At 38.7% G+C, this 24411-nt stretch overlaps 1 protein-coding gene across 2 annotated transcripts in view; it reads left to right on the top strand.

Annotated features, from left to right (window-relative positions):
- LOC119792394 (poly [ADP-ribose] polymerase tankyrase-1) overlaps window positions 1–23093 on the top strand; it is a 101660-nt gene extending 78567 nt beyond the window's left edge. The window contains exons 15-29 of one of the 2 annotated variants that reach the window (XM_038299015.1): window positions 477–622; window positions 700–865; window positions 2985–3204; window positions 7801–7910; window positions 9328–9516; window positions 11649–11729; window positions 12123–12309; window positions 12966–13045; window positions 13897–14017; window positions 16215–16312; window positions 16870–16944; window positions 17110–17215; window positions 18593–18779; window positions 18873–19029; window positions 21266–23093. In XM_038299015.1, the coding sequence (XP_038154943.1) occupies window positions 477–622; window positions 700–865; window positions 2985–3204; window positions 7801–7910; window positions 9328–9516; window positions 11649–11729; window positions 12123–12309; window positions 12966–13045; window positions 13897–14017; window positions 16215–16312; window positions 16870–16944; window positions 17110–17215; window positions 18593–18779; window positions 18873–19029; window positions 21266–21352 (2010 nt within the window). In that variant the 3' untranslated portion in view covers window positions 21353–23093. The remainder of the gene's footprint in view (window positions 1–476; window positions 623–699; window positions 866–2984; window positions 3205–7800; window positions 7911–9327; window positions 9517–11648; window positions 11730–12122; window positions 12310–12965; window positions 13046–13896; window positions 14018–16214; window positions 16313–16869; window positions 16945–17109; window positions 17216–18592; window positions 18780–18872; window positions 19030–21265) is intronic. The other variant, XM_038299016.1, reaches the window with a different exon arrangement.
- Window positions 23094–24411: the final 1318 nt, after the last annotated feature.

Raw genomic sequence — 24411 nt, 5'->3', positions numbered from 1 at the left:
ATATTCTACTAATCATTCATCTTTTCATTCATTCATACATTATTTAGATGACCTAAAGAGGATCTGTTTCGTTATCCGCTATTCATACATCTAGCTGTTAGTCTCCTGTAGATTTATCGATTTTGTTAAACATCTGTTGGTTCCTCCACACCAAGTGGAAAAATGTTTCCATAAAGTCCTGCTGAACTGTGGGTTTTACTCCCTCATGTTAATGAAAAAAGAAACACAAACAAATTTTTTCCCCTCAAAAAGAGGGATTCATGTGTTTTTCTGCTTTATTCAGAGACATTCAAGTCATGTTAAAAATCAGATTTATTTCTTATTGTGAAGCTTCTTGTTTTCATCCGAGTTAAAGTCCAAACGGTTTCTCTGAATGCGTTATTCCAATCACTCTCCAAGCCTGTGTCTGTATTAGTTTTACTGTGCACGCCGCTTATATTGACATACTCTTTCTTCCCTCTCCTGTCCGTCTGCAGTCGCTGTGTACTGCTCAGAATGTGAATTGCAGAGATCTTGAAGGACGGCACTCCACTCCTCTCCACTTCGCTGCCGGCTACAACCGAGTGTCACTGGTGGAGTACCTGCTGCACCACGGGGCTGATGTGCACGCCAAGGATAAAGGGTGTGTAAGATTGGAATAAAATATCCTGTTTTATGTTCTTAGAGATAGTTAGTCATCTATAACCACCTCTCCTGCAGCGGGCTGGTTCCCCTTCATAACGCCTGCTCATACGGTCACTATGAGGTGGCCGAACTGCTGGTCCGACACGGCGCCTCTGTCAACGTGGCCGACTTGTGGAAGTTCACGCCGCTTCACGAAGCAGCAGCGAAGGGCAAATATGAGATCTGCAAACTGCTATTAAAGGTTTGTTTTTTTTTGTTTTACAAATACTTTTTTCCTTCAAACCTAATTCAGGTCTTTTAATGCAGGTTTACTGTGTTGGATGATTAAATCTGCTTCAGGCAGGAGCTGAGATCCCATAGAAACCTGCCTCTGCTCAGCAAATCAAGATGACTTTGAAGGAGAAGCAAACTTACCGAAGTTGAATCTAGTCTTATAGCTTATGTCGGTAGGACAGTTAATGTTTCTGGATAAACCTAAGAAACTGGAACTGATGATGTTCGCCAAGAGTTTTGATGAAAAACATCAAATTTCCACATCTCCTTTAGCCTCTCTCCATTTCCTAAAATGTTTGCTGTGATTATGTAGTGAGCAGAGGGTTGCTAAATCTGTAGATGTTTCATTAATGTGGAAGACATTTTTACCTCAGTCTGATTGGCTCAACCCTTCTAACTGCGTGTTTTCCCTCATGTCACTGATAACTTTATGCAGACGTGTGTTAAAGACTGCCAAGGCTGCATAGGGCAGCTTCTGCCTCCTGCAGAAGGAAAGGAGTAAGAGACTGAAATAGATTAAAGGTTCATTAACAGTCCTGGTTCAGGTCCAGACATAAATTAAAAAAATGTCACCTCAACCCTTGATAGGGCAAGTTACCATTTTTGATCACTTGCATAACCCTTACAAATGGAGTCCCCCCCCATCCCTCAATGAGTTCTAGAAGCACAAGATCTATATCTAGCCATTCAGCAAAGATGCTAATACATGGCTGTACATCTTATTTTGGCATTTGACCAACTAGATGAGCTCTTGAATGATATATTTACCTACTGTAAATTAAGTTGAAAAAAAAAATTAAGTCAAGAAAAAAAGGTAAAAAGCTAATTGAAAAGATAAAAAGTTAATAAGCCTAGTTAACAATTATATTTAGGTTTATAAGCTAAAAAACACAAGTACCAGTATCAGCATTAATGCCTCTAAGTTAACGTTATACCAAAAAAAAAAAAATTTTTCTTTCACTTTCAAAGTGTTTTTCATAATTTTCTTACAGAAGCACTTTTGTTAGTTTTCAAGTTGGCGTTTCTTGTTATTATTTTGACATTAATTTTGCCATCAAAATATCCGTATTTTTTAAATGTTACAAAGGTAAAAGGTCCTGTCCTGGACTCCAATAACACTATTGGCTTGAAATTCTGATTTTCAAAGTATTTCTCCCTATAAAGGGTTAATTTGGTCTGGATTGCTTTCATAAAGATTATTAGATGGAATCAAACAGCACCATGCATTTGGAGCGGATAATTCTGGGGAAATATGAAGAGTAGAGTAAGTCTGGCGCATTAATGGCAAACAAATGCCTCCTTAGTGTGTGGCGGTTTGCAGCGGTAGCCAGGAGGGGATTAATCCCTCACAGCTTTTCATCGCCCTTCCACCCAATTTTCCCCAATTTTATTTGCAGTAAACGATTTCAATTGGCAGCTAAACAGTCCCACAGCATCATGTTACTACCACCGTACAGTATTCCTATGTTTGAAAGCCTTCTACATAGATGCTTTCTACTCCTGATTCCATGTAGCTGCAGGTTCTTAAGGCATTTTTTTCAGTGTTAGTTTAAAATATTTTCTCTCCTGTAATTTTCTTGAACATAGAATAAATCATTTTGGGATCCAAACAGCTTTGAATCCAGGTGTCTTAGATGGATGAATGGCAGCTCCAGAACTCAAACAGACACCCATGGGAGTGGTCCCACTACATTCAGCCTTAATAAGGACATTTTAAAGCTTAGGATGAAGTGACAGGTGAAACTGAAAGCCTGGGAAAAGCTGAGGAATGAGAGCGTCTGCTTTCTCTCCCTTCCTGGTGGTTTCTGCTTCACTGAGCATCTCGTGTGCAACTCTCTGCTTTTTATATTCCCTCCTCTTTCTCATCTACTCCTTTGTAAAATTCTCATGTCTTCATCTTACTCATCACCGGTCACCATCTTATTCTTATTTGAGTGGTGGTTCTGGCATTTGAAACATTTCTATTTTTAGATTGGAGTTTTTATTTTCATGCTTTTCTGAATAATGAGATTCACCAAATGTAGACTAAAACGTTGGCCTCTCTTTTAACTTTTGTAAACTCAATCCCTGGGCTTCCCTACCTTTAGCATGGAGCAGATCCAACCAAAAAGAACCGAGACGGTAATACGCCCCTGGATCTGGTGAAAGACGGCGACACGGACATCCAGGACCTGCTGAGAGGAGACGCTGCGCTGCTGGACGCTGCAAAGAAAGGCTGCCTCGCTCGGGTACAGAAGCTATGCAGCCCGGACAACATCAACTGTCGGGACACGCAGGGACGCAACTCCACGCCGCTGCACCTGGCAGGTAATATCCCACGAAAAGCACAAGGCAAAACGCATCCAATTAGTGCTGGTGAAGATTCTCAGTCATCCAGGTCATAGTCATTCCAAAAAAGTTAAAAAAATTATCCACTGGACTTTGTTTCCAAATTGACGTTTTGCTTCCCATCCAGGGAGCTTTATAATTTCAAAATTTCAGATATAGGGTTGAGTTCGAGGCTTTATTCAGTAGCCCAGGAAAGCCTCGTTTTGGCTTAGAAAACAAATGGAACCAGACGAACAGGTCCGCCTCTTTGGAATTGGGGTCGTTTGGCTTATTTTTAGCCTTTAATACCCGATACCTGTCTATGTCTGTTAAAGGGAGGTCGTTAGAGGTAATTGTTTGCCTGGCTGAATAGGCGTGGTCTATAAGGGGATGGGGGTAGCGATAATAGCAGGAAGGAATGTGTTGGGCCATGCGTCTGCACTGATTTGCACACAGCACTCCGCTCATATTTGGTCTGGGGGCTTGTATTTAGGATGCACTAGTCTCTGTTTAAGGGAACTGGGAATCAAATTGGTGGTTATAATTTACAGGTTTGGTTATACAGGTGTCCAAAGGTTTCTAATGAACCAAAGATTAGAAAAGATGGTTCTAATGGATACATAAAGAAAATACCTTACATCTCTTAACCTGAACCCATGGAACAGTAATTTTGAAGATTGCGGTAGAAATGATGGAATTAAAAACCTCAAACGTATTTATTAAAATCAGTTTTTCCCACGATCATTGCTCCCCAAAGTGTTTTTACTTTTGTCCACTTTGCTTTAATCAGCATTTTCCACCCATGAATCGATCTGGAAAATATTTGCATCCTCAGGTTATATCATGCATTCTTCTTTCCTACTGTGCTTCCTTTAGACCTCTCCGTCCATCTTTCCGTCCTTCTCCCTTTTGTCTCTCCACCTACCTTTCTTCTAGTCCATTCCTTTTTTCTTGTTTCCCTCCTCTGTGTGTTTTTGTCCCTTCTTTTCTTTGAAAAAATTGAATAAAAAAATGTAAGAACGGCAGTCTTTGGATTGCAGCCATGAACACGTCCCCTTTAATACGTCAGAAGGTAAAAGTAGATTATGTTTTTTTCTGTCAGTCACCGTCTCTTTGAGTTTGTCAAAGCCACTCTTTGTTTTCTGACGCTGCGACTTGCTAACAGCCAGGAAGTAAACATTTCAAAGAAGCAAAGGTCTTCAAGATTATTATCATATCATATTATTGTCCAGCTGCCTGACTTATGTTGCTACATTTAGATCCTTACTTTTTTTTTATTGATCTTTTTACTGATATTTTGTCCAAATGTAATTTAGATTAAAATAAAGGAAAAAAAACAGTCATCTGAGCTGCTGATGCATTCTTGGTCCAGCATTCTTGCAGCATTTTTACACAAATGCTTGAGGGCATTGGCAGCTTGTACACTTTCTACCTGAAATATTAACCACATATTTTAATATCTACTTTTAAAACATGTGCTAATTTGTCAAATGTTCAAAGATGAACATTTCTGTCGAGTTTATAGGTGAGGCGAGTTGATCTGGAATAGTCTGGTAGCCTCACACCAGATAGAGACAAAGTTATTTTGGCCTGAAGGCCAAACAAACACATTGTTATGTATATATTCAGAATCTGTAATCATAGTGTCATCAGTTAGAGCGATAACAGATCTGTTTGTTCTACTAGGACACCTTACAGACTCCAACAGGCACAGCAAATGACTAATGAGATTCATACCTTAGTGATCATCTGTCCCTGAGTGAACTAGAGAATGAGGGCAGGTGTTGGAGAAAGAATTTTGTCTTGTATTTTCAGGAATAATGAGACTAAAAGTACCTTTTATTTGGTTGTTAGGTTAAAAAAATAAGATATTTGTGTAAGTGTCCCTCTTATAATATCTTATAGAAAAAATGTAAGCATTGGCTTAATGCATGCTTGAAATAGAAATAAATTATTCTTTATAAATATCTTGCAAAATTCATGAGTTTTCTTTTTTTTAAAAGAGCAAGTTTCTGCTATTGTCAGGGTTGGTTGTGGTTTAGGACCAAAATGCAGAGGCAGAGAGGCTGAGGTGATTTCTTGTGGATTTAATCGAAGGAAAAAGTAAACAAAGGCAGGGATGCAAAAATCCAACTAAAAAAGAAAAGCAAACCAGAACTGTGGAGACATCTGGGGAAACCAAACACTAGGAGCCAGTGAGAGACGAGGTAGGTGGACAACAGCATGGGAGGACAGCAAAGACAAGGAACCAACAAAGAATGAGAGCAGAGGGAGAGCATATACAGGTGCTGGTCATAAAATTAGAATATCATGAAAAAGTAGATTGATTTCAGTAATTCCATTTAAAAAGTGAAACTTGTATATTATATTCATACATTACATACAAACTCATATATTTCAGATGTTTATTTTGTTTAATTTTGATGATTACAAATGACAACAAATGAAAATCTCAAATTCATCATATCAGAAAATTAGAATATTGTGAAAAGGTTCAAAATTGATGGCCCCTGGTGCCACACTCTAATCAGCTAATTAACTCAAACCACCTGCAAAAGCCTTTAAATGGTCTTTCAGTCTAGTTCTATAGGCTACACAATCATGGGGAAGACTGCTGACTTGACAGTTGTCCAAAAGACGACCATCGACACCTTGCACAAGGAGGGCAAGACACAAAAGGTCATCGCTAAAGAGGCTGGCTGTTCACAGAGCTCAGTGTCCAAGCACATTAATAGAGAGGCGAAGGGAAGGAAAAGATGTGGTCGAAAAAAGTGTACAAGCAAGAGAGATAACCGCACCCTGGAGAGGATTGTGAAACAAAACCCATTCAAAAATGTGGGGGAGATTCACAAAGAGTGGACTGCAGCTGGAGTGAGTGCTTCAAGAACCACCACACACAGACGTATGAAAGACATGGGTTTCTGCTGTCGCATTCCTTGTGTCAAGCCACTCTTGAACCACAGACAGCGTCAGAAGCGTCTTGCCTGGGCTAAAGAGAAACAGGACTGGACTGCTGGTGAGTGGTCCAAAGTCATGTTCTCTGATGAAAGTAAATTTTGCATTTCCTTTGGAAATCAAGGTCCCAGAGTCCGGAGGAAAAGAAGAGAGGCACTTCATCCACGTTGCTTGAAGTCCAGTGTAAAGTTTCCACAGTCAGTGATGGTTTGGGGTGCCATGTCATCTGCTGGTGTTGGTCCATTGTGTTTTCTGAGGTCCAGGGTCAACGCAGCCACATACCAGGAAGTTTTAGAGCACTTCATGCTTCCTGCAGCTGACCAACTTTTTGGAGATGCAGATTTCATTTTCCAACAGGACTTGGCACCTGCACACAGTGCCAAAGCTACCAGTACCTGGTTGAAGGACCATGGTATCCCTGTTCTTAATTGGCCAGCAAACTCTCCTGACCTTAACCCCATAGAAAATCTATGGGGTATTGTGAAGAAGAAGATGCAATACACCAGACCCAACAGTTCAGAAGAGCTAAAAGCCACTATTAGAGCAACCTGGGCTATCATAACACCTGAGCAGTGCCACAGACTGATCGACTCCATGCCACGCCGCATTGCTGCAGTAATACAGGCCAAAGGAGGCCCAACTAAATACTGAGTGCTGTACATGCTCATACTTTTCATGTTCATACTTTTCAGTTGGCCAACATTTCTATAAATCCTTTGTTTTTATTGGTCTTCAGTAATATTCTAATTTTCTGATATGATGAATTTGAGATTTTCATTTGTTGTCATTTGTAATCATCAAAATTAAACAAAATAAACATCTGAAATATATGAGTTTGTATGTAATGTATGAATATAATATACAAGTTTCACTTTTTAAATGGAATTACTGAAATCAATCTACTTTTTCATGATATTCTAATTTTATGACCAGCACCTGTATAGCAGAGAGAGACAAAGGGAGGGTTAACGAGCAGACAAGGAGCAGGTGTAAGAGGAGACAACGAGGGAGCCAAGGGGAAAGGAACATACACACACAAGAGGGCAAAAGAGGACAACAGAAAAACATGAGAACTAACAAATCTAGAATTTACAACAAAACTGTAATTAAACCAATAAAATTAGAAAACAAGGAGCAAAGTAAAGAACAACAGAACCAAGACCATGACAGCTATAGAGTCTTACTTAACTGGACTGAAAACGGAAATGGCTCTTTGGTTGGTGAGGGTTGCAGACCCCTAATCTAATCCTATAACAAGTTAATTTATAATAGATAATTGTTTAGTTTATGGTTTATTTTTTCATCTATAGCACTTTCAATTTCCACCACTTGTAAAATATCGCTGATCCTACAAGCTTTTAGAATCTCTTTGAGAAATGAGATTGTTTTTTTGTTTTGTTTTTTTATATTTCTGGAATGAATAAAAAAGAAACACTGTGTTCATGATGAATTTGTTGTTTCCATAGCTTTTTTTTTTTCATGTTGAAGCAGACAAGAAAATGTTTTCACACTGCAGCCCGTAGTCGGATATTCTAACAATTTGTTATCCGACTTCCTTGTCTCTAATTTCACGGTTTTGTTGTTTCCACTCTCCTCCATCTTGTCTCTCTATCCCCTCCTCTGCTCTCCACTGCTCTCCAGCCGGTTATAACAACTTGGAGGTTGCAGAGTATCTGTTGGAGCATGGAGCCGACGTGAACGCTCAGGACAAAGGAGGATTGATACCTTTGCACAATGCAGCTTCATATGGGGTAAGACAATCGACACATAAGACGTTTTGATCCATTTTCCCTAATTACCCTTAAACTTTACTAATCAGCTCAATGATCCAAGCTTGTTTCTATCTCAAGGTCAATGCACCCGCTCTGTGATTTAAGATTAACTTACAAATCTGTTTAATGAGCCATACAAAAAAAAAAAAGCTATTTTACTACAGTCAATCCTTAAGTACAATAATTTTTTTCTGGAATCCATCAAATATCTACAAATGGTTGATGGAATATATGTGACATTTTTGGAGGCTTTTATGCGATCAAGCAAAACAGAGCAGCGAGAACCATAAGGTGGAACTAGAACAAGTGATTACCTGCTTAAAGCGAAATGCGAGAAGTCGTAAGAGGTACTAAGAAAGGCAGCAAAAAAGCCACATAGTAACTCTGGAGGAGCAGTGGAGGTCCACAGCTCAGGTGGAATCCTCACCTAACTATTACAACCATTATTTACTGAAACCTTTACTGAAAAAACAAACCAACACAACACAATACAACAAACCAAACCAAAACAACACGGTCTGAAAGATGAAGGAGGCAGCATGAGGCTTATTGAGCAGGGAAGATGGTTGGAGTTAACAAGATGTCTGGAGCGAAAATGGTAGCCTAGTTATAATAAATGCTTTAGTTAAAGTCCAGGCCTAAATGAGATTATGTGGCAAATGAGGAGCTGCTTCTCAGACACTTCCCATCCAGTCTGACTGAGTCTGAGCTATCTTTAAGAGGTAAATCACTTTCTAGATGTTCTACTCTGATAGATCTATATGGTAAGCCAGAATAATTGAAGCTGTGGGTGCAGCAGAAGATGGTTTTATAAACGATTCACCCAGGAGGTAAACACATTTACAAACATTTGATAAATTCATTGTCTTCCACATGACAATTATGCATTAATTTGCCTCCTAATAGGTTAATAGGTGTAGCATTAATGTCAAAAGTTTGATGTGATGAAAGTTAGCAAACTACTGCAGTTAACATCCAATATCTTGTCATTTTTCTTCGTCTTTCCAAACACTTTTTTTGTGCACAGATTGTCTAAAGAATATGCAGGATTTAGCTTTTTTATTTCTCCTCATCCACATTCCCTGGAGGTCTGAGTGTGGCTCCTGTTTAGTCAGTGTGGTGCTGCTGAAAAAGTAATGAAACACATGTTTGCATGAAAGCTTTATGAGCTCTGCATTGTTGAAGGCAAACATAAACACACTAGGGCATCCCCCCTCTGTGTCTCAAAAACAAGTTCCACTGTTTGATGCTGAGAGAGGAAACCGAGGACAAACAGAGGAGAGGAAAGACGCGTAGTAAAACAAGAATCATGGCGACAGTTGCTGATTCTGTTCCACATAAAACCACATTTTACAAATTAAGTTTGCTCATCCTGTCGCTTCTCTCCCCCATCTAGCATGTGGACATAGCCGCCCTGCTGATTAAGTACAACACGTGCGTGAATGCCACCGACAAATGGGCTTTCACCCCCCTCCACGAAGCGGCGCAGAAAGGCCGCACCCAGCTCTGCGCCCTGCTGCTGGCTCACGGAGCTGATCCCACCATGAAGAACCAGGAGGGACAGACGGCGCTGGACCTTGCTACAGTAATGAGAGCCCACACAAAGATTTCTGCCAGTATAAATCTAAATTCCCTCCCATCAGGACCCCCGTACTGGTGACACACTGCGAAATATAACTAGCTTCAGCTAATGTGCAGGTAATTAGAGTTCACTATTTTTACCTGCAGTGCACCATCGAGGGAGGATGTAAGGGTAAAGATTGTTCATGCACACTAATGAGGCTTCCTAACATGGCTCCTGAGGTACCATAGTTTGCTGTGGACAGAAAACCATTACAGCTGATACTAAAGGGCAGGAGTTTCCAATAAATTAAGCGATTTAAAAAGTATTCATGAACTTCTTCAAATCTTTGCACATATTTTCATTGATTTTCATTTGTTTTTAAGAAGATAGATCGACAAATGGTGGTCAAAAGATCTGAGTGTTTGTGACCGGGAATATATAAGTATCCCTACAATGTTTACTAAAGATATTTAAGTCTTGACTTTGACTTGGCCATTCAAACACATGAAAATGTTGTTGAATCTGAACCGCCACCTGGTAGCTCTGTATGTTAAGGAATGACTCGATGTCAAACCTCTACTCCGGTCTTTAGAAACCGCCAACAAGTTTTCCTTCTTGATTGCTCCATTAATCTGCATCCATCCTCTCATCTACTGACCAATATCTCTGTCTTAGCTTTAAAGCCAGCATCCCCACAGCATGATGCTGCCACTACCAATGTTTTACACTGGCAGCTCATAGTATTTTGCTTGTTTGAATTAAACTGCTTCAATCCACTTTATATAGATGTATAGCACAGGTAACAACAAAAGTGTTTCTAATGTGCTTTACATAAAAACAAAAGAAACAAAAAAAACAGTTTCAAATTAATACATACATAAAAAGGACACAGAGCGCCACACTATTACGCAGTGTTAAAAGCCAAAGAGTGTGATTAACCAGATTATGAACCAAACAGCACTCTGTGATATGATTACTAGTGTTGTTTAGTGACCAAACCCTGCTTTAAAGTTCTGCACAGCTTTGCTGCCATGGTTCTTTGTCATCGTGATGCTAGGTTTTATTAAGGGGTCTCTAAAAAAGTCTCAATTGCTCTTGAAGACAAAACTTTTCAGCTTCCTATTTGAAAAGGATGGATTTTTCTCCCGCTACTTTAAAACCATGTGCTACATTATAAAGTCCACCTTTTTCCACTTAATACAGTTAGCCAAAATAAAACCCATTATTTCAAAACAACATTTTCAAACAGTGATCCATGCATTTGTGACCACACGGCTGGATTACTGCAACTCACTTTATACAGGGGTCAGTGATTTGTATATTTCCCAACTTCAGAGGGTTCAAAATGCTGCTGCACGTCTTTTAACAGGTACACGAAAGTTCGACCACATTTCCCCTGTTTTAGCTTCCTGGCACTGGCTGCCAGTACATTTTAGGATTGATTTTAAAATTCTTTTGTTTTTAAAACTCTTAATGGCCTTGCCCCTTCTTATCTGTCTGAGCTGTTGCATTCTTACACACCCTCCCGTTCCCTCAGGTCAGCTGATCAGTTGCTTCTGAGGGTCCCAAAGACAAAATGCAAGCTCAGAGGAGACCGTGCTTTTTCTGTGGCAGCTCCTAAGCTGTGCAATGATCTGCCTTTGAGCATAAGACAGGCCTCTTCTCTTGCTATTTTTAAGTACCTTCTTAAGACTCATCTTTTTTCCTTGGCTTTTGGCACAATTTGAGAGGTTTCACTTTGTTTTATTCTGTTTGTATACTAATATGTATTTTATACTCGATCTTTTCTATTTTATAGTTGCATTGTATTTTATGATTCTGTACAGCACTTTGGTGCTGTCTGGTGCATAAAGTGCTTCATAAATAAAGTTGGTATGGTATGGTATGGTATGCTACATTAGGTTGATCTATTCCTTAAAATCCGAATAAAGCACTGGTAATATGCAGTTCAAACAATAAAACACATATGGAGATTATTATTAAACATATTCTTTCAATATTTAACATTCTAGTGCAATGCACTCTGCAGTCCTAATCTTTTTTTGTTTCATAAATATAACTAGAATATCTGACTTACGTTAAAAGAACAACGATGGAAGCTAACTGTTTGCAGACCTCCATCTTATCACTCTTTCTCTTTCTTGCTGCTGCAGGCGGATGACATTAGAGCGCTGCTGATTGACGCCATGCCACCAGATGCCCTGCCGAGCTGTTTGAAACCGCAGGCCACCGTGGTGAGTTCCCGTCCACAGAGTTTTAAGTGAGAGCTTGCACATAAAGGCACATAAAGCAGGCAGGTCTCAGCACAAACGGCGCTCTTTAGGAGCTGAAGCACGGCACTAGAGAAGCAGAAGAGCATGACATCTGAGAAGATTCAAGTTTGAACTCTAAAGACGGTTTAGTTGGGAGTAAAGGATGTAAATTAAAACTAGTCGGACGTGTGCAGTAAGCAGAAGTGTATGAGATGAAAGCAGCAGAGCCGTCAGAGTTCTTATTCCTCCTGCCATCAGTCAAATCATCAGCTCAGCTGCAGGAGATGAAAGCTGCAGAAACTTCAGCGGCAGTTTTGAAGTACTGGAAGCATGCATCCAATGAAATGATCAAATCTTCCTCCTTTACTCATGCAGGTGAGCGCAGGTGTGGTGAGTTCGGGTGCAACAGGAGGTGTGGTCATCTCTCCGTCTCCATCTCCTTCCTGCCTGTCGGCGGCGAGCAGCATCGATAACCTCACCGCACCTCTCGGGGATATCGCAGCGGCCGGTGCCACTGGCGTCGCAGACGGAGCGTCTGGCTCTGACAGGAAGGAGGGAGAATGTATGTAAAAAAGCAGCGGTGGAAAGTTCTACCTTGAAAAATAATTGCTTTAAAGCTTAAAGTAGGTTAAACAAAAAAATTAGTTTTTTTAATGAGCCCTAGATCAAAATGATTTATCCATTTCAGACTTTTGAAGTGCTGAAATAATAATGATTATTATCATGTTGATTGTAATTGTATCATCTGTAAGTCATAATATTGCTTCTCAGGTTTGTATTTATTACCTGAATGAATGAAATATATTGATGGAATAAGAAGAGAAAAAAAATATATAATAAGAACAAAAAGGAAAAAAAAGAAAAAACTAATCTTCTAATAGTATTATCTGTGAGGAAAAGATTTAAAACATTAATTCCTACGTAACAGTCATTATAATAGTAATGGTGATGATTACTAAATGCAGATCTACAGGATTTAAATGTAGTTTAAGTTTGATTTGTTCATGTTTGAGATGCAGGAAAACATTGGCATACAATTGGTTCCTGTTTCAAGGATCCCTGAGGCTCTTTTCTTGATCTTCCTGATCTGAAATAAATCTTCCTTTGGGATTTTTCCAACTCCGACTTTCTGCTCTACATAAATTATCATTAAAGCTTTCATCTTTTAATGTGGGATTTTAGCCTCTGGTCAGCCTACTGATGTCTTTGCCTCTGCAGCGCTCCTCGACATGACCATCAACCAGTTCTTGAAGAGCCTGGGCCTGGAACACCTCCGAGACATCTTCCAGAGAGAGCAGGTAACCCGGAAAAGATCCTCATTCCTTTCTTGGTTCAGAACCAGATATTTCAGGATTTTTTTGGCTCAGTCATATATTCTGCTCCAATTGTTTGCTTCCATTTCATATTTCTCATATTTGTTGGTGATACAGGGACTTAATCTCCCCTCAGAAATAAAAAAATAAATATTTCAAATCACTCAATCACTTGTGTTTCCTGTCATTTAAACATTTTAATTGGTTTTTCTGCATTTATTTACTATGGTTTGTTTTTATAGGCATGTGTCTGCCAACCTCATGGTGTTCCTTTCTGCCACATCTGCAGTGTGTTTTAGCATTAACTGGATAAAAAAAAAAATATATAGATGGCCCAAAAAAGGCGGGGGGGACAGATGGTAAGAGGGAAAGAGGAGAAAATGAACAGGAGGAGAGGAAAACAGACATTTTCAACAGAAAAAAAAAACAGTTTGACAGTTAATAGATTCTCTGCAAATGTACGTAGGATGTGCTGATTTATTCCTGTTATCAGGCAGGAACTATCTCCAATCTGATCTGCCTGAACAAACTTGCAGAGCAGGAAGAGAAATTCCCAGTTATTTATTTGCATATCAGTTGTGTGATTACTGCCAACCACTCGGTGACCTTTTCTTCCTGCCTCCCTTCCTTATCATGAATATTTGTCAGGCCTATTTCCACTCTAATACGTCACAAACCTCTCTAACTGTCATTATTAATGAGCTTTGGTTATTTATGATCAGCCTCAAATGATGTGTATGCATGCATTTGTCAAATGTGCAGCTACTGTGTGGAGGGTAGTCTCCGTCAAGTAGTACGGGCAGAACTGACGAGGTTTGTTCACTGTCTCCGGGCAGATTTCGTTGGATGTTTTGGCAGACATGGGCCACGAGGAGCTGAAGGAGATCGGCATAAATGCTTACGGTCACAGACACAAGCTCATTAAGGGCATCGAGCGGCTCCTGGGAGGCCAGCAGGGTCGGTAAAATTCACCACACACTAATAATGCTTAATTACTTGTTTTATGAGCAGATGTTCCTGCTAAATGTGGGAACTTTGATGAATGTCACCATTATCTGAATCTTAAAGTCACAGTTTGTGGTGAAAGTTAAACTATTTACTTCTTTATAGATGTATGATTATTTATTTTATCTGTCTGTCCATCCAACTAACTATCCATTCATCCATCCATCCATCCATCCACCCATCCATTTAGACATCCATCCAACCTCCCATCCACCCATCCATTTAAACATCATCCATCCATCTAACCATCCACCCATCCATCCATTGAAACATCATCCATCCATTTAAACATCCATCCATCCATCCAACCTCCCATCAATCCATCCATCCATCCATCCATCCAACCTCCCATCCATCCATCCATCCAACCACCCACCCATCTATCATCCACCATCATCCATCCATCCACCCATCCATCCATCCGCCCAACCTTCCATCCAACCTTCCATCCACCCATCCATCCATCCATCCAACCTCCCATCCAACCACCCACCCATCTATCATCCACCCATCATCCATCCAACCATCCATCAAACAAACCATCCTTCCATCCATCTATCCATCCAACCACCCATCCACCCTTCATCCATCCAACCACCCATCCACCCATCATCCAACCAACCATCCATCAAACAAACCATCCATCCATCCAACCATTCATCCATTCAACCATCCAACCATCCATCAAACAAACCATCCAACCATCCACCCATCCATCCATCCAACCTTTCATCAAACCATCCATCCATTCATCAGTGTGTGAGTTTGTGTGTGAATGGGTGAATGAATGTAATGTAAAACGCTTTGGTCAAGTCTCCTGACTTGAAAAAAGGCGCTATATAAGTACAGGCCATTTACCATTTACCATCCATCCAACCACCCATCCATCGAAACTGCCATCCAACCACCTATCCATCTAACCATTCAACCAACCATCCATCCATCGATCAAACCATCTTTTTAAAAATGTCTTCATCATTCTACCATAATGTTTCACCCATGGAGTCACATTTTCTTTGTTTTGTTTTATTTCATTGATGTGCAGAGGTTCTGCTTGTTTTCAGGTACCCGGTTATTTAGCGTATATAGCTTTAACAGTGGGATTGTTTTAGGCTGCTGGTTAGACATCTTGGTTTATCCTCGCTGTGACATTCTAGAAACGAGGCTAACCAGCCGTGCATGTTTGAGGAGTGTCTAACATTTGTTTAATTATCATAACCTTTGATGTACAGCATCTTACACAGCATGATCCTGCAACTAGGGCTGAAACAATTAATTGGATTAATCGTGATTAATCGATTTATTGAAATAATCATCAACTAATTTAGTAATAGTTAACTGGAGTATACAGACTCCAAAACATGCCTTTAGCTGACAGAGAAACCTACTTAGAGCAGTAATTATATCAAAAGATTAAAATCTATAAATACTTTGGATTTCAGATAAAAAACCTTTACCATATAATATGCTCTACCCAGAACTCCTCAAGTGGAAAAGTTTTAGTCTTACCTGGTTTAATTTCCTTTTTGAAGGAACTTTTTGCTATCCCTTACTAATGGATTACTTGGAAAAAATAGTCGACATTAATGGTTTGCAAAATAATTTGTCTTTTTTCAGGATAGCTTTCTTGTCTTTACTTTACTGGAGTTTTTTTGTTACAAAAATGTGTTTAACCTTGAAGAACTCTGTTGCCATCATTGTCAAAACCTGTATAGCAGTTAGCTTAGTTCTTTTAGATAACCACCATCCTAAAATGTTTTGTTTGCCATGATACAAGCAGCCATGCAGGCGGTTTGTTTTTAGTATTTTTAGGCTCCGTAAACCCCTGCTTCAACATAATGACCTGTAATTTGTTTAAATACACACAGTTTTTTTTTAAGGCGTCTTGTATATCATTTTGGATTCATATCAGTGTAAGAAGAAAAGTGAATTTGTGTTTCAGATCTGAAATTTGATTTGTAAAGATTTCCCAATTTCAAGCTTCTGTAGCTGTAATGGAAGAACCGGTTTAAAGGGTTTATGTCTACGACTGCCTGTGAAAAATTTGAGAATCTTGCCCAAATTTGTATCTACTCTGTAGTTGCATGCCCAGACTCGTGCTCCGTGTGCCATTTGAGTTGTAATTGGGTTTTCAACTCTGTGCACGCAGGTGGAAATCCATACCTGACGTTCCACTGCTCCAGTCAGGGCACAGTGCTGATCGACCTGGCAACGGATGACAAGGAGTTCCAGTCTGTGGAGGAGGAGGTGAGAACCTCCTCATACGAATCTTTTTATGGTTTGACAGAAAGTATGGGTGTGCATTTAGTTTTACCTCAGAAAACATGTCAGTAATTAGGCAAGAAATACAAAGCAATGTCATGATTGAGCTGTTTTTTTCCTGTGTAGCCTTTTCGCTGCTTTAAATGAGAAGAATTGATTGCAGGAGACAGCAGATATCAGTGTAAATGGGCCTAAATTAATGAGAAGTGACAGATGTTAACAGAAATTTCACAGGTGATATTAGAGGTAGGATTACTGTCAGTCTAGTATGTGATCTGCTTGCTACAGCTCCGTCTCCGCAGACTCTTTCTTTAGTTTTTCGCGGCATATTTCTTACATTCCTGCTTAGGCTTCACCTTTTCAGCTGAATTCCTTTAAATTTCCCCAGGGTCCCATCCAGGTATTTGAGTTAATGAGTTACTGCTCCACTTCTGCAGTAAATATATGGATTCTGTAACAGCTGAGATGGCAGATAAGAAGCACATTTCCCACGCGCTTTGTTCTCGTTTTTAATGCGCCTGGCTTGTTCGTATCGCCCTTAGCTGCAGAGCACGATCAGAGAGCACCGCGACGGAGGCAACGCAGGCGGAGTCTTCAGCCGGTACAACATCATTAAGGTGCAGTTTGAAAACACACTCAGACTCAGGCTCTGAACATAGTGGAAAGACACATTATCAATCCTGTTAAAGCTGTAAACTTGGGATTCAATTCTATTTTAAATTTTACAAACTTTCTGCTGAGTTTGTCTGCTAATCGGCTTCCTGTTTCTCCTCTGAGTGCAGATTCAAAAGGTTGTGAATAAGAAGCTGCGAGAGAGATACGCCCACAGGCAGAAGGAGATAGCTGACGAGAATCACAACCACCACAACGAGCGAATGTTGTTTCATGGTAATTTGCTCCGAAAGGATTTCCTTTCAACTTTACATTATTTTTATCTAAATACATTTGTCTTATGTTTTTCATGGGATTTTTTTTTGTTATAAAGACAAATATTTTCCAAAGTTACTTTAAGAAAACAAATATAGAATAGAGTAGAATAGAAAATTACTTTATTGTCCGACAATGGGGAAATTGTGGTGTTACAGCAGCAAAAAGTTGTAGTAGAAGTGGTCACAAATATAGATATATAGATATAAAAAAAAAAATTTGATTTTATATAGATTAAATAATTTTTGTAGGTATTTATTTTTATGTTTTTTTGTTCTCCATAATAAATCCCATATGCTATTGTTTATTTATACGTCTTGCAATTATTTAATAAATTGTTGCATTAGTTCAAAATGTATGTCTTATATTGTATATCATTTTATATCTGTTTTCTGTTAAAAAAATAAAAGGAAAATGTAAATAAATAGATTAATTAAAATTTATTTTTCAAAGCCATTTTAAAGGAAATCTTTTTTTTGTACATTTTTGCTAAAGAATTGGCTTGTTTCAGCTCACTTTTTTGTTTATATCTATTTAACGTAAGTCAATCCAAAAATGCAAGGTGGTTTTATTTGGCTTTATAACAGTTAGGAAAATGTATATGCTTTTATAATAACTGTTTTAATGTTTTTTGTCTGTGAAGCAGAATTATATCACATAAAGACATGTTAAGATCAAAGAATGTTTCACTATGTAGGGATAAAAGCAAGAAACTGAAAAAAACATTAAATCAACTAGACCCCAGGTTACCTGCAGGTTTTTAGAGACTTTTTCCTGTTTGACTGAAATAAGTCGCTGCTCAGCCAAAGTTCAGCCATTTGTGCTCCGGAAGATTAACTTTGTACTTCGACGTTTTCATTCTTCCAGCTTGACTGTAAGCTTGAGTGGATCTCATTTATCATCCTTCCTCTCTCCACCACACAGCTTAGTCGGGACGCCGCCTCACGTCTGCTGCAGAGTTTAGTTTCTTTAAGAAAAATGGCAAACTGGAGAGCTGGAAATCCTAGGAAAAAATCTGCCTTCTCTGATGCCTGAAATGGCCTGTCAAGCTCCAGTGATCTTAGATCTTTCTCACATTGTAGATTTCCCAAGATTACCCTCCCACAGCATCTCCTGATGCTCTGTGTCTTTCATATTTGGAGCTTTGTGATCAAAGATAAAGTTTGTCGGATCTTTTTCTGAGGTATTGAGAAACTCTTATTGAAGTTAAAGGTGGATTTTGATGAAGTAGACAATTGGTTTAAACAGGTTTGCTTGGGATGCTTTTTATAAAGGGTCCATAAGAGGTTAAACAGGAGGGATTTATTAATTCATTGGTGCTCTTTCTGACTTCATCAGGTTCTCCTTTCATCAATGCAATCATCCATAAGGGCTTTGACGAGCGACATGCCTACATTGGCGGCATGTTCGGGGCAGGAATCTATTTCGCAGAGAACTCGTCCAAAAGCAACCAGTATGTGTACGGGATTGGTGGAGGGACGGGGTGTCCTACTCACAAAGACCGCTCCTGCTACGTGTGTCACAGGTCAGCCCTGCCTCAGCCTTTCAACTCTCATTCTCCATTCATTGCTAAATGAGTTTCTGTTTGCTGACTGTTTTGTTCTAAATCTCTCTGCAGGCAGATGCTTTTCTGCCGTGTGACGCTGGGTAAGTCCTTTCTTCAGTTCAGCGCCATGAAAATGGCCCACGCCCCGCCTGGGCACCACTCGGTCATAGGGCGACCCAGCGTCAATGGGCTGGCATACGCAGAATATGTTATCTACAGAGGGGAGCAGGTCAGTGGGAACATAGTCAATCATACGCACATTTGTAAATTTCAAACTGAAATATTATTTCATTTAAATATGATGTAAAAGGTTTAGGTTTTATGTCCAAATCTGGATTACAGTGCTCTTTGCAATAAGTTACATAGTTTGGGAAAAAAAACAACAAACGAGGCAGATCATAATCTAAAAGTGATTGTAGTTCTAAACTTTAATTTGACCAAAAAAGTATTTTTATGAGGAGGAAGAAACTTGAGCTAGAGCCCTGCACTGCCGCGGGACTCCCGCGGGACTCGCGGGCCCCAACGCAAAGCCGTACGGCGCGGGACAAATATTGAAAGCTCATTACGGTTGCGGGCGGAAGGGAGAGCGCACAGTGCGGGTGCGGGCGGGAGCTGTTATAAGCGGGAGTCCCGCAAACTAAAAACATGTTTTAAAATTTAAAATAAAGTCCTAAATGATCATTTGATGTATATAATATATATATATTCATCACAATGTGCTGGGTGGGGCTCCATCATACGGTGTTTAAAATGATCAATTATAACTTATTATATTTTTATTTCATACGTGAACATGATGATGTGTTGCATATAAGATTATGCACAATATATTATTCTTAATATCCTCAGTAGATTTTGGTAGGTTAGTTGGGTATTGCTGTGAAGCAGCAGCTCGTGCCACCTAACGCGCATCATGCACTATGCGGTAAAGAATCGGCCAGTAATGTCCTCAGCTAAGCACAGCGTGTTCAATTCCTTAAACTAATGACACGAATTGCCTTGAGCAGTAAGCGAACGTCGGAATCATGCGGGAATTGCGGGCGGGAGCGGGACAAACTATTACAGTTGCGGGCGGGAGCTGGACTGAAAATCAATATTCTTTGCGAGAGCCGGACTGAACACTGCGGGAGCGTGCGGGCGCAAGACTGTAAAATCTGTTCCGCGCAGGCCTCTAACCTGAGCCAATTTCTGTCAGTTTTTAGTGAACTCTTCTCTAACAAATCAGCTGTAGTTCCAACACTGACCTCTAGGTGGAGCTGGAAGTAGAAGCATAAATCCTAATGTTTTAAAAACAATTTTGTAGATGTTACGAGTATTATTAACTTTAGTTTTTACTCAAATAAAAGTGTTAAAGTACTCTTTTAAAAAGTACTTAAAGTATAAAAGTATAAGTAATCAAGGACAAATTTTAAAGAAGCCTTATACTGGTTACTGCACTACCCTGTTATAGGAAATTGTTTTTTTTATTTTGGATGATAATTTCCTTACACTTAATGTTTTTGTGTTTATAACTAATGGTAAAAGTGAAAGAAATTGTCTGGATGGAAAAAAATAATTTTGATGTTTTTTTTTGTGTGTGTTTTTAAATACTAACAAGCCATAATGAAACTGAGCTCAAATGAAACAAAACTAATGAGTCTATTTTTAAACTGTAAGGAGTAAAAAGTAGAGACATTAAAAAAGAAAATATAAGGAACAGAAAATCATTAAACTATAGTTAGTCAAAAGATCTACTTAAGTAAGGTAACAAAGTATTTGTACTTCTTTACTTGACACCTCTGAAATACGCAGCTATTCAACAGTTTACTGTAGAGCAGAGTGGATCCTTCAGGCAGAAAGTGAGTTGATCTGCAGACTATGGATCTAATTTTCTCAGATTTTATGGAATATAAATTATTTCAGTTCATAGTTAATCTACAGGGAAAATAGATGTGATTATTGAATTAAAAGCATATCTGACAAAGTATTTGAACGCCCTTCCCCTTGAAAGATCCAAAGAAAAAAAGGTAATTTAATAATGAAACTGATTTTTTTCATATTTAAAGCCACTAAGTTAACTTCTTTAGCTCAATGATGCAATCCTGATGTGATCTGAGTCCAGCCGTGCAGTCGCTCCATGCTAAAACGCTTCCGTTGGAATACGGTGTACCCTTTATGGTGGAAATGCTGCAATGCTGCCTTTGTCACAAAGAAAAAAGTTTCCTCATGATAAACCATTTCTGGGACTCATTGAATAAATTAAATCTAATTAAATGTTGGATTTCTCTAAAAAAAAAAAAAATCTCTGATACATTGTGCTTCTGCAGATTATTTCAGATTTGAAATCAGATTTTTGTTTTAAATATGTAAGCTGTGAAATAATGTCACACCATAAAAACTGCTCATATTTGAGATTTCTACTTCTATGAAGGTGTTTCTACTTTGTTGTAATTAAATAACTATAGCTTTTTATCTTTGTTCCTCAGGCTTATCCAGAATACTTGATCACCTATCAGATTATGAAACCAGAGAGTCTGGCTGTGCCTGCTGCCACTGCAGAGCAGAAATCCTAAGAGACCACCGGAGCTGGATGTGATGAAGACCAGAACAACTTACTGAACAGACGAGAAGTCCAGAAGGGGAAATCAGTTCATCCTGTTGGAGCTGAGTCTGCGGTGGCTGTATTGTAGTGTTCCCTGAAACATGCTAAAATGTGCTAGAAAAGCAGGTTGAGTCGGGCTTTGAGGCTCTGATGTTCAGTCCAGAGTGAACAGACAGCAGAAATCCATCCTTATCTACACTGATTCTGAGAAGGAAAGCAGATTGTTCAGCTGTTTAACAGCTCAGTCACATCCAAACAGGCTTTACTGCATTGGTACCTGTGTGCTGCTTATCCTCACGTATTAATGGTTTGTTTTGATAACAAATCCTCCTTTTCCATTTTATATCACTCACGAGAAATTTAGCAATAGTCATGCTGAGGGAAAAGAAATTCAGAGCACTTAATCATACATTTCCACCCAGTCGGACAGAACAAGGCAGATGAAGACAGCGTGAAATGGATCTAAGGAGAAATAAGAGAGCGCCATAAAAATCTGATACTCCAGAGCCGGAAACAAAACAAAGCCCAACGGGACACAGTCGGACCACAATCAACTGCTTCAGACGTTTTGCTATAGTCTGTTAAAGGGACCAGCTTTGTTTTGCACCACGCTGTTGGAATAAATCGGCTCATTTCAGTAGCAGGCAGGAAACATTAAAGCAGAAATATGGATGCCAGAAGTAAAGATAATACATTCAGTGGTTTAGAGATGTATCCATAGCCACGGAGCTTTTCCCCATTTTATCTCATTAAAACCACAACTTTCAATGTGTTCAATTAGGATCCGACGTTATAGACAGACACAAAGTCATAATATTCAAGGGAAAGTAAAATTTTTTCTTGGTACTTGTCCTATTTGTTTACTTATGTCTTGTAATAAACGCAGAGGCCTTCAAACAGAAATCCAAAAATCACACCAAGGCTTTCCCCGAATGGGCGACTCATGAAGGTGTCTGTCTGCGCTGTTGGTTACAAAATGAATGGCACACTTTTACTTTTATTTTGTCTCTAAAAATAACTTACAGGGTTCTCATGAAACACATGCAGAATTATAGCTGTTATGTAAAAAAAAAGCTCCTGGAATGTTTTTTATGGGTTTTAGTCCTGTAGAGTTAATGCTTTTCATTTAAAATCCTGAATAATTTCAGAGATTAGGATGTTTTTGAGGTGATGAGTGCTAATCCAACCTATATTTAGTCGTTCCTCACTTTTCTCATAAAAAAACATAACAAATTCCTCTTTAAATCGCAATAAAATACTAAAAAAATGCTTAGTGTTGTAAAACATTAAAATACCTAATGGTGCCTATCCAGGCATTAACTCATATTTGCACATAAACACAGACAGTTTGTTTGGCATCAATTAAAGACACTATTGTGAGGAATGGAAAAACATTTCTGTTTATTTGCTTTAACACTGGCAATGCATTTGAGTTGCAGCCTCCTTCACATATGTGCTTATACTTTAAAGAGTAACACTACACCCAGTGTGTGATGTCAGATACCAAAAGTCCAGAGGGTAAATCTTTAATTGAAAATAAAAAAAAATAAATTTGTTTTTTTGGGCTGTTTGGGACGTATAATGATAAGTAATTGAATGTACGGGATTTAAAAGTTGAAGACAAAAGGTGCCTCTCCTTAGTTACACATCTACATTCACATGTGAAGCTAGTTTCTTTAAAAAAATAAATAAATAAATACTGTATCATGTAATGTTTCTGAGATGTTTGAAAGGTGTGTTTGTTTACATGAACCTGCTGCCTTTTAGGCCCTTTCCTCTCTGGCTGTTATCTGTTGCCGCCCCCTAGTGGCTTAACAGTGTAACCGCCTGCTTGTGCTAATGAGTGAAAGGGTTTCCTTTTATTTCAGCTGTATAATTCAGGAGGGCATTAAAGAAGAGCTGATGGATAGTTGTAAATATTAAGGTTTTTTTCACCACATTTCACTGAGCCATTCAGGTCACAGACTGAACAGATCTATGCTGTTTATTTATGCTACATGTTCTCAGTTGGATAAAACAGAGGTTAACACATGCTGTCTAGAAACAAAAGTTTTCCTGTTTTATAACACATTATATACATTCTATTTCTTTTTTTATATTGCTGACCACATTCTCCTGTTGATTATTGGGTAGTTACTAATAATCCCACCCTGCGTCAGATGGGACCATATTAATCCAGATGTCACGGAGTTTCATTCTTCTGATATTTTCTGATATTCTTCTGTTTATTTTCTACATAGTTTGGAGAAAAATGTATTAAGAATTTTTATTTTCAGATTCGATTTCTGACCCATCCTTCCTATGGTCTTTCCTTACTTCCTCCATCTCTTTTCTTTCTTAATTTTCTCCTTCAACTCACTGTATTTCCCAGGTTTTCACCACTATATAATTATCAGTCTTGCATTCATTGTTAGCAATGTTATTCTCTATTTTTAAAATTAACAATTAAGTTTTCAAAGTCTGAAAATCCTAATCTGGAACAGTCTGGATTTTAATCTGCAGGAACCCTGTAATGTATGTTTCGCTAAACTTGAAAAAGCGACGGCTGGTTTCCCTCTTTACTACATCTTTTTTTTTTTTTTTTTTTTTTATGAGCCAAAAATCTTACTTGCTCTAATGAGATACACATCTTTTTTTTTCTGATGTTTATGCAGTTTAGAAATATAAGTTTTCCACTCAGCATTTAGTCCTCCTGGTTTTGGAGAATTGAAACTGTTCTCCTTAACAGAAATTAAGTGAGCAATGAGACCGTTTGACAAACTCAATTCATTACAGAAAATAGCAGAAAGTTAATGAACCACTGGACGGAATAAATTACTGATGGAGAAAATGGGAAAAACTGATAAGCATGAAATTAGGTTGGCATGGAAACGCCCATTTGATGATGTAGAACACAGTTCAAATTGAAAAGAAAAAGTACTTTTGATCATGTTATGTAACAAATCTGTTGTGTGATATGTAAAATGTTTTTGGCTCAAGCAACAAAAAAAGACATTAACATAATTAATTGAATTACTGTTTTTTAAATAT

Source organism: Cyprinodon tularosa, unplaced genomic scaffold (genome assembly GCF_016077235.1).
Source record: "Cyprinodon tularosa strain WSP-4 unplaced genomic scaffold, ASM1607723v1 ctg418, whole genome shotgun sequence".
Taxonomy (NCBI): domain Eukaryota; kingdom Metazoa; phylum Chordata; class Actinopteri; order Cyprinodontiformes; family Cyprinodontidae; genus Cyprinodon; species Cyprinodon tularosa.
This window is presented reverse-complemented; position numbering and strand designations above follow the sequence as displayed.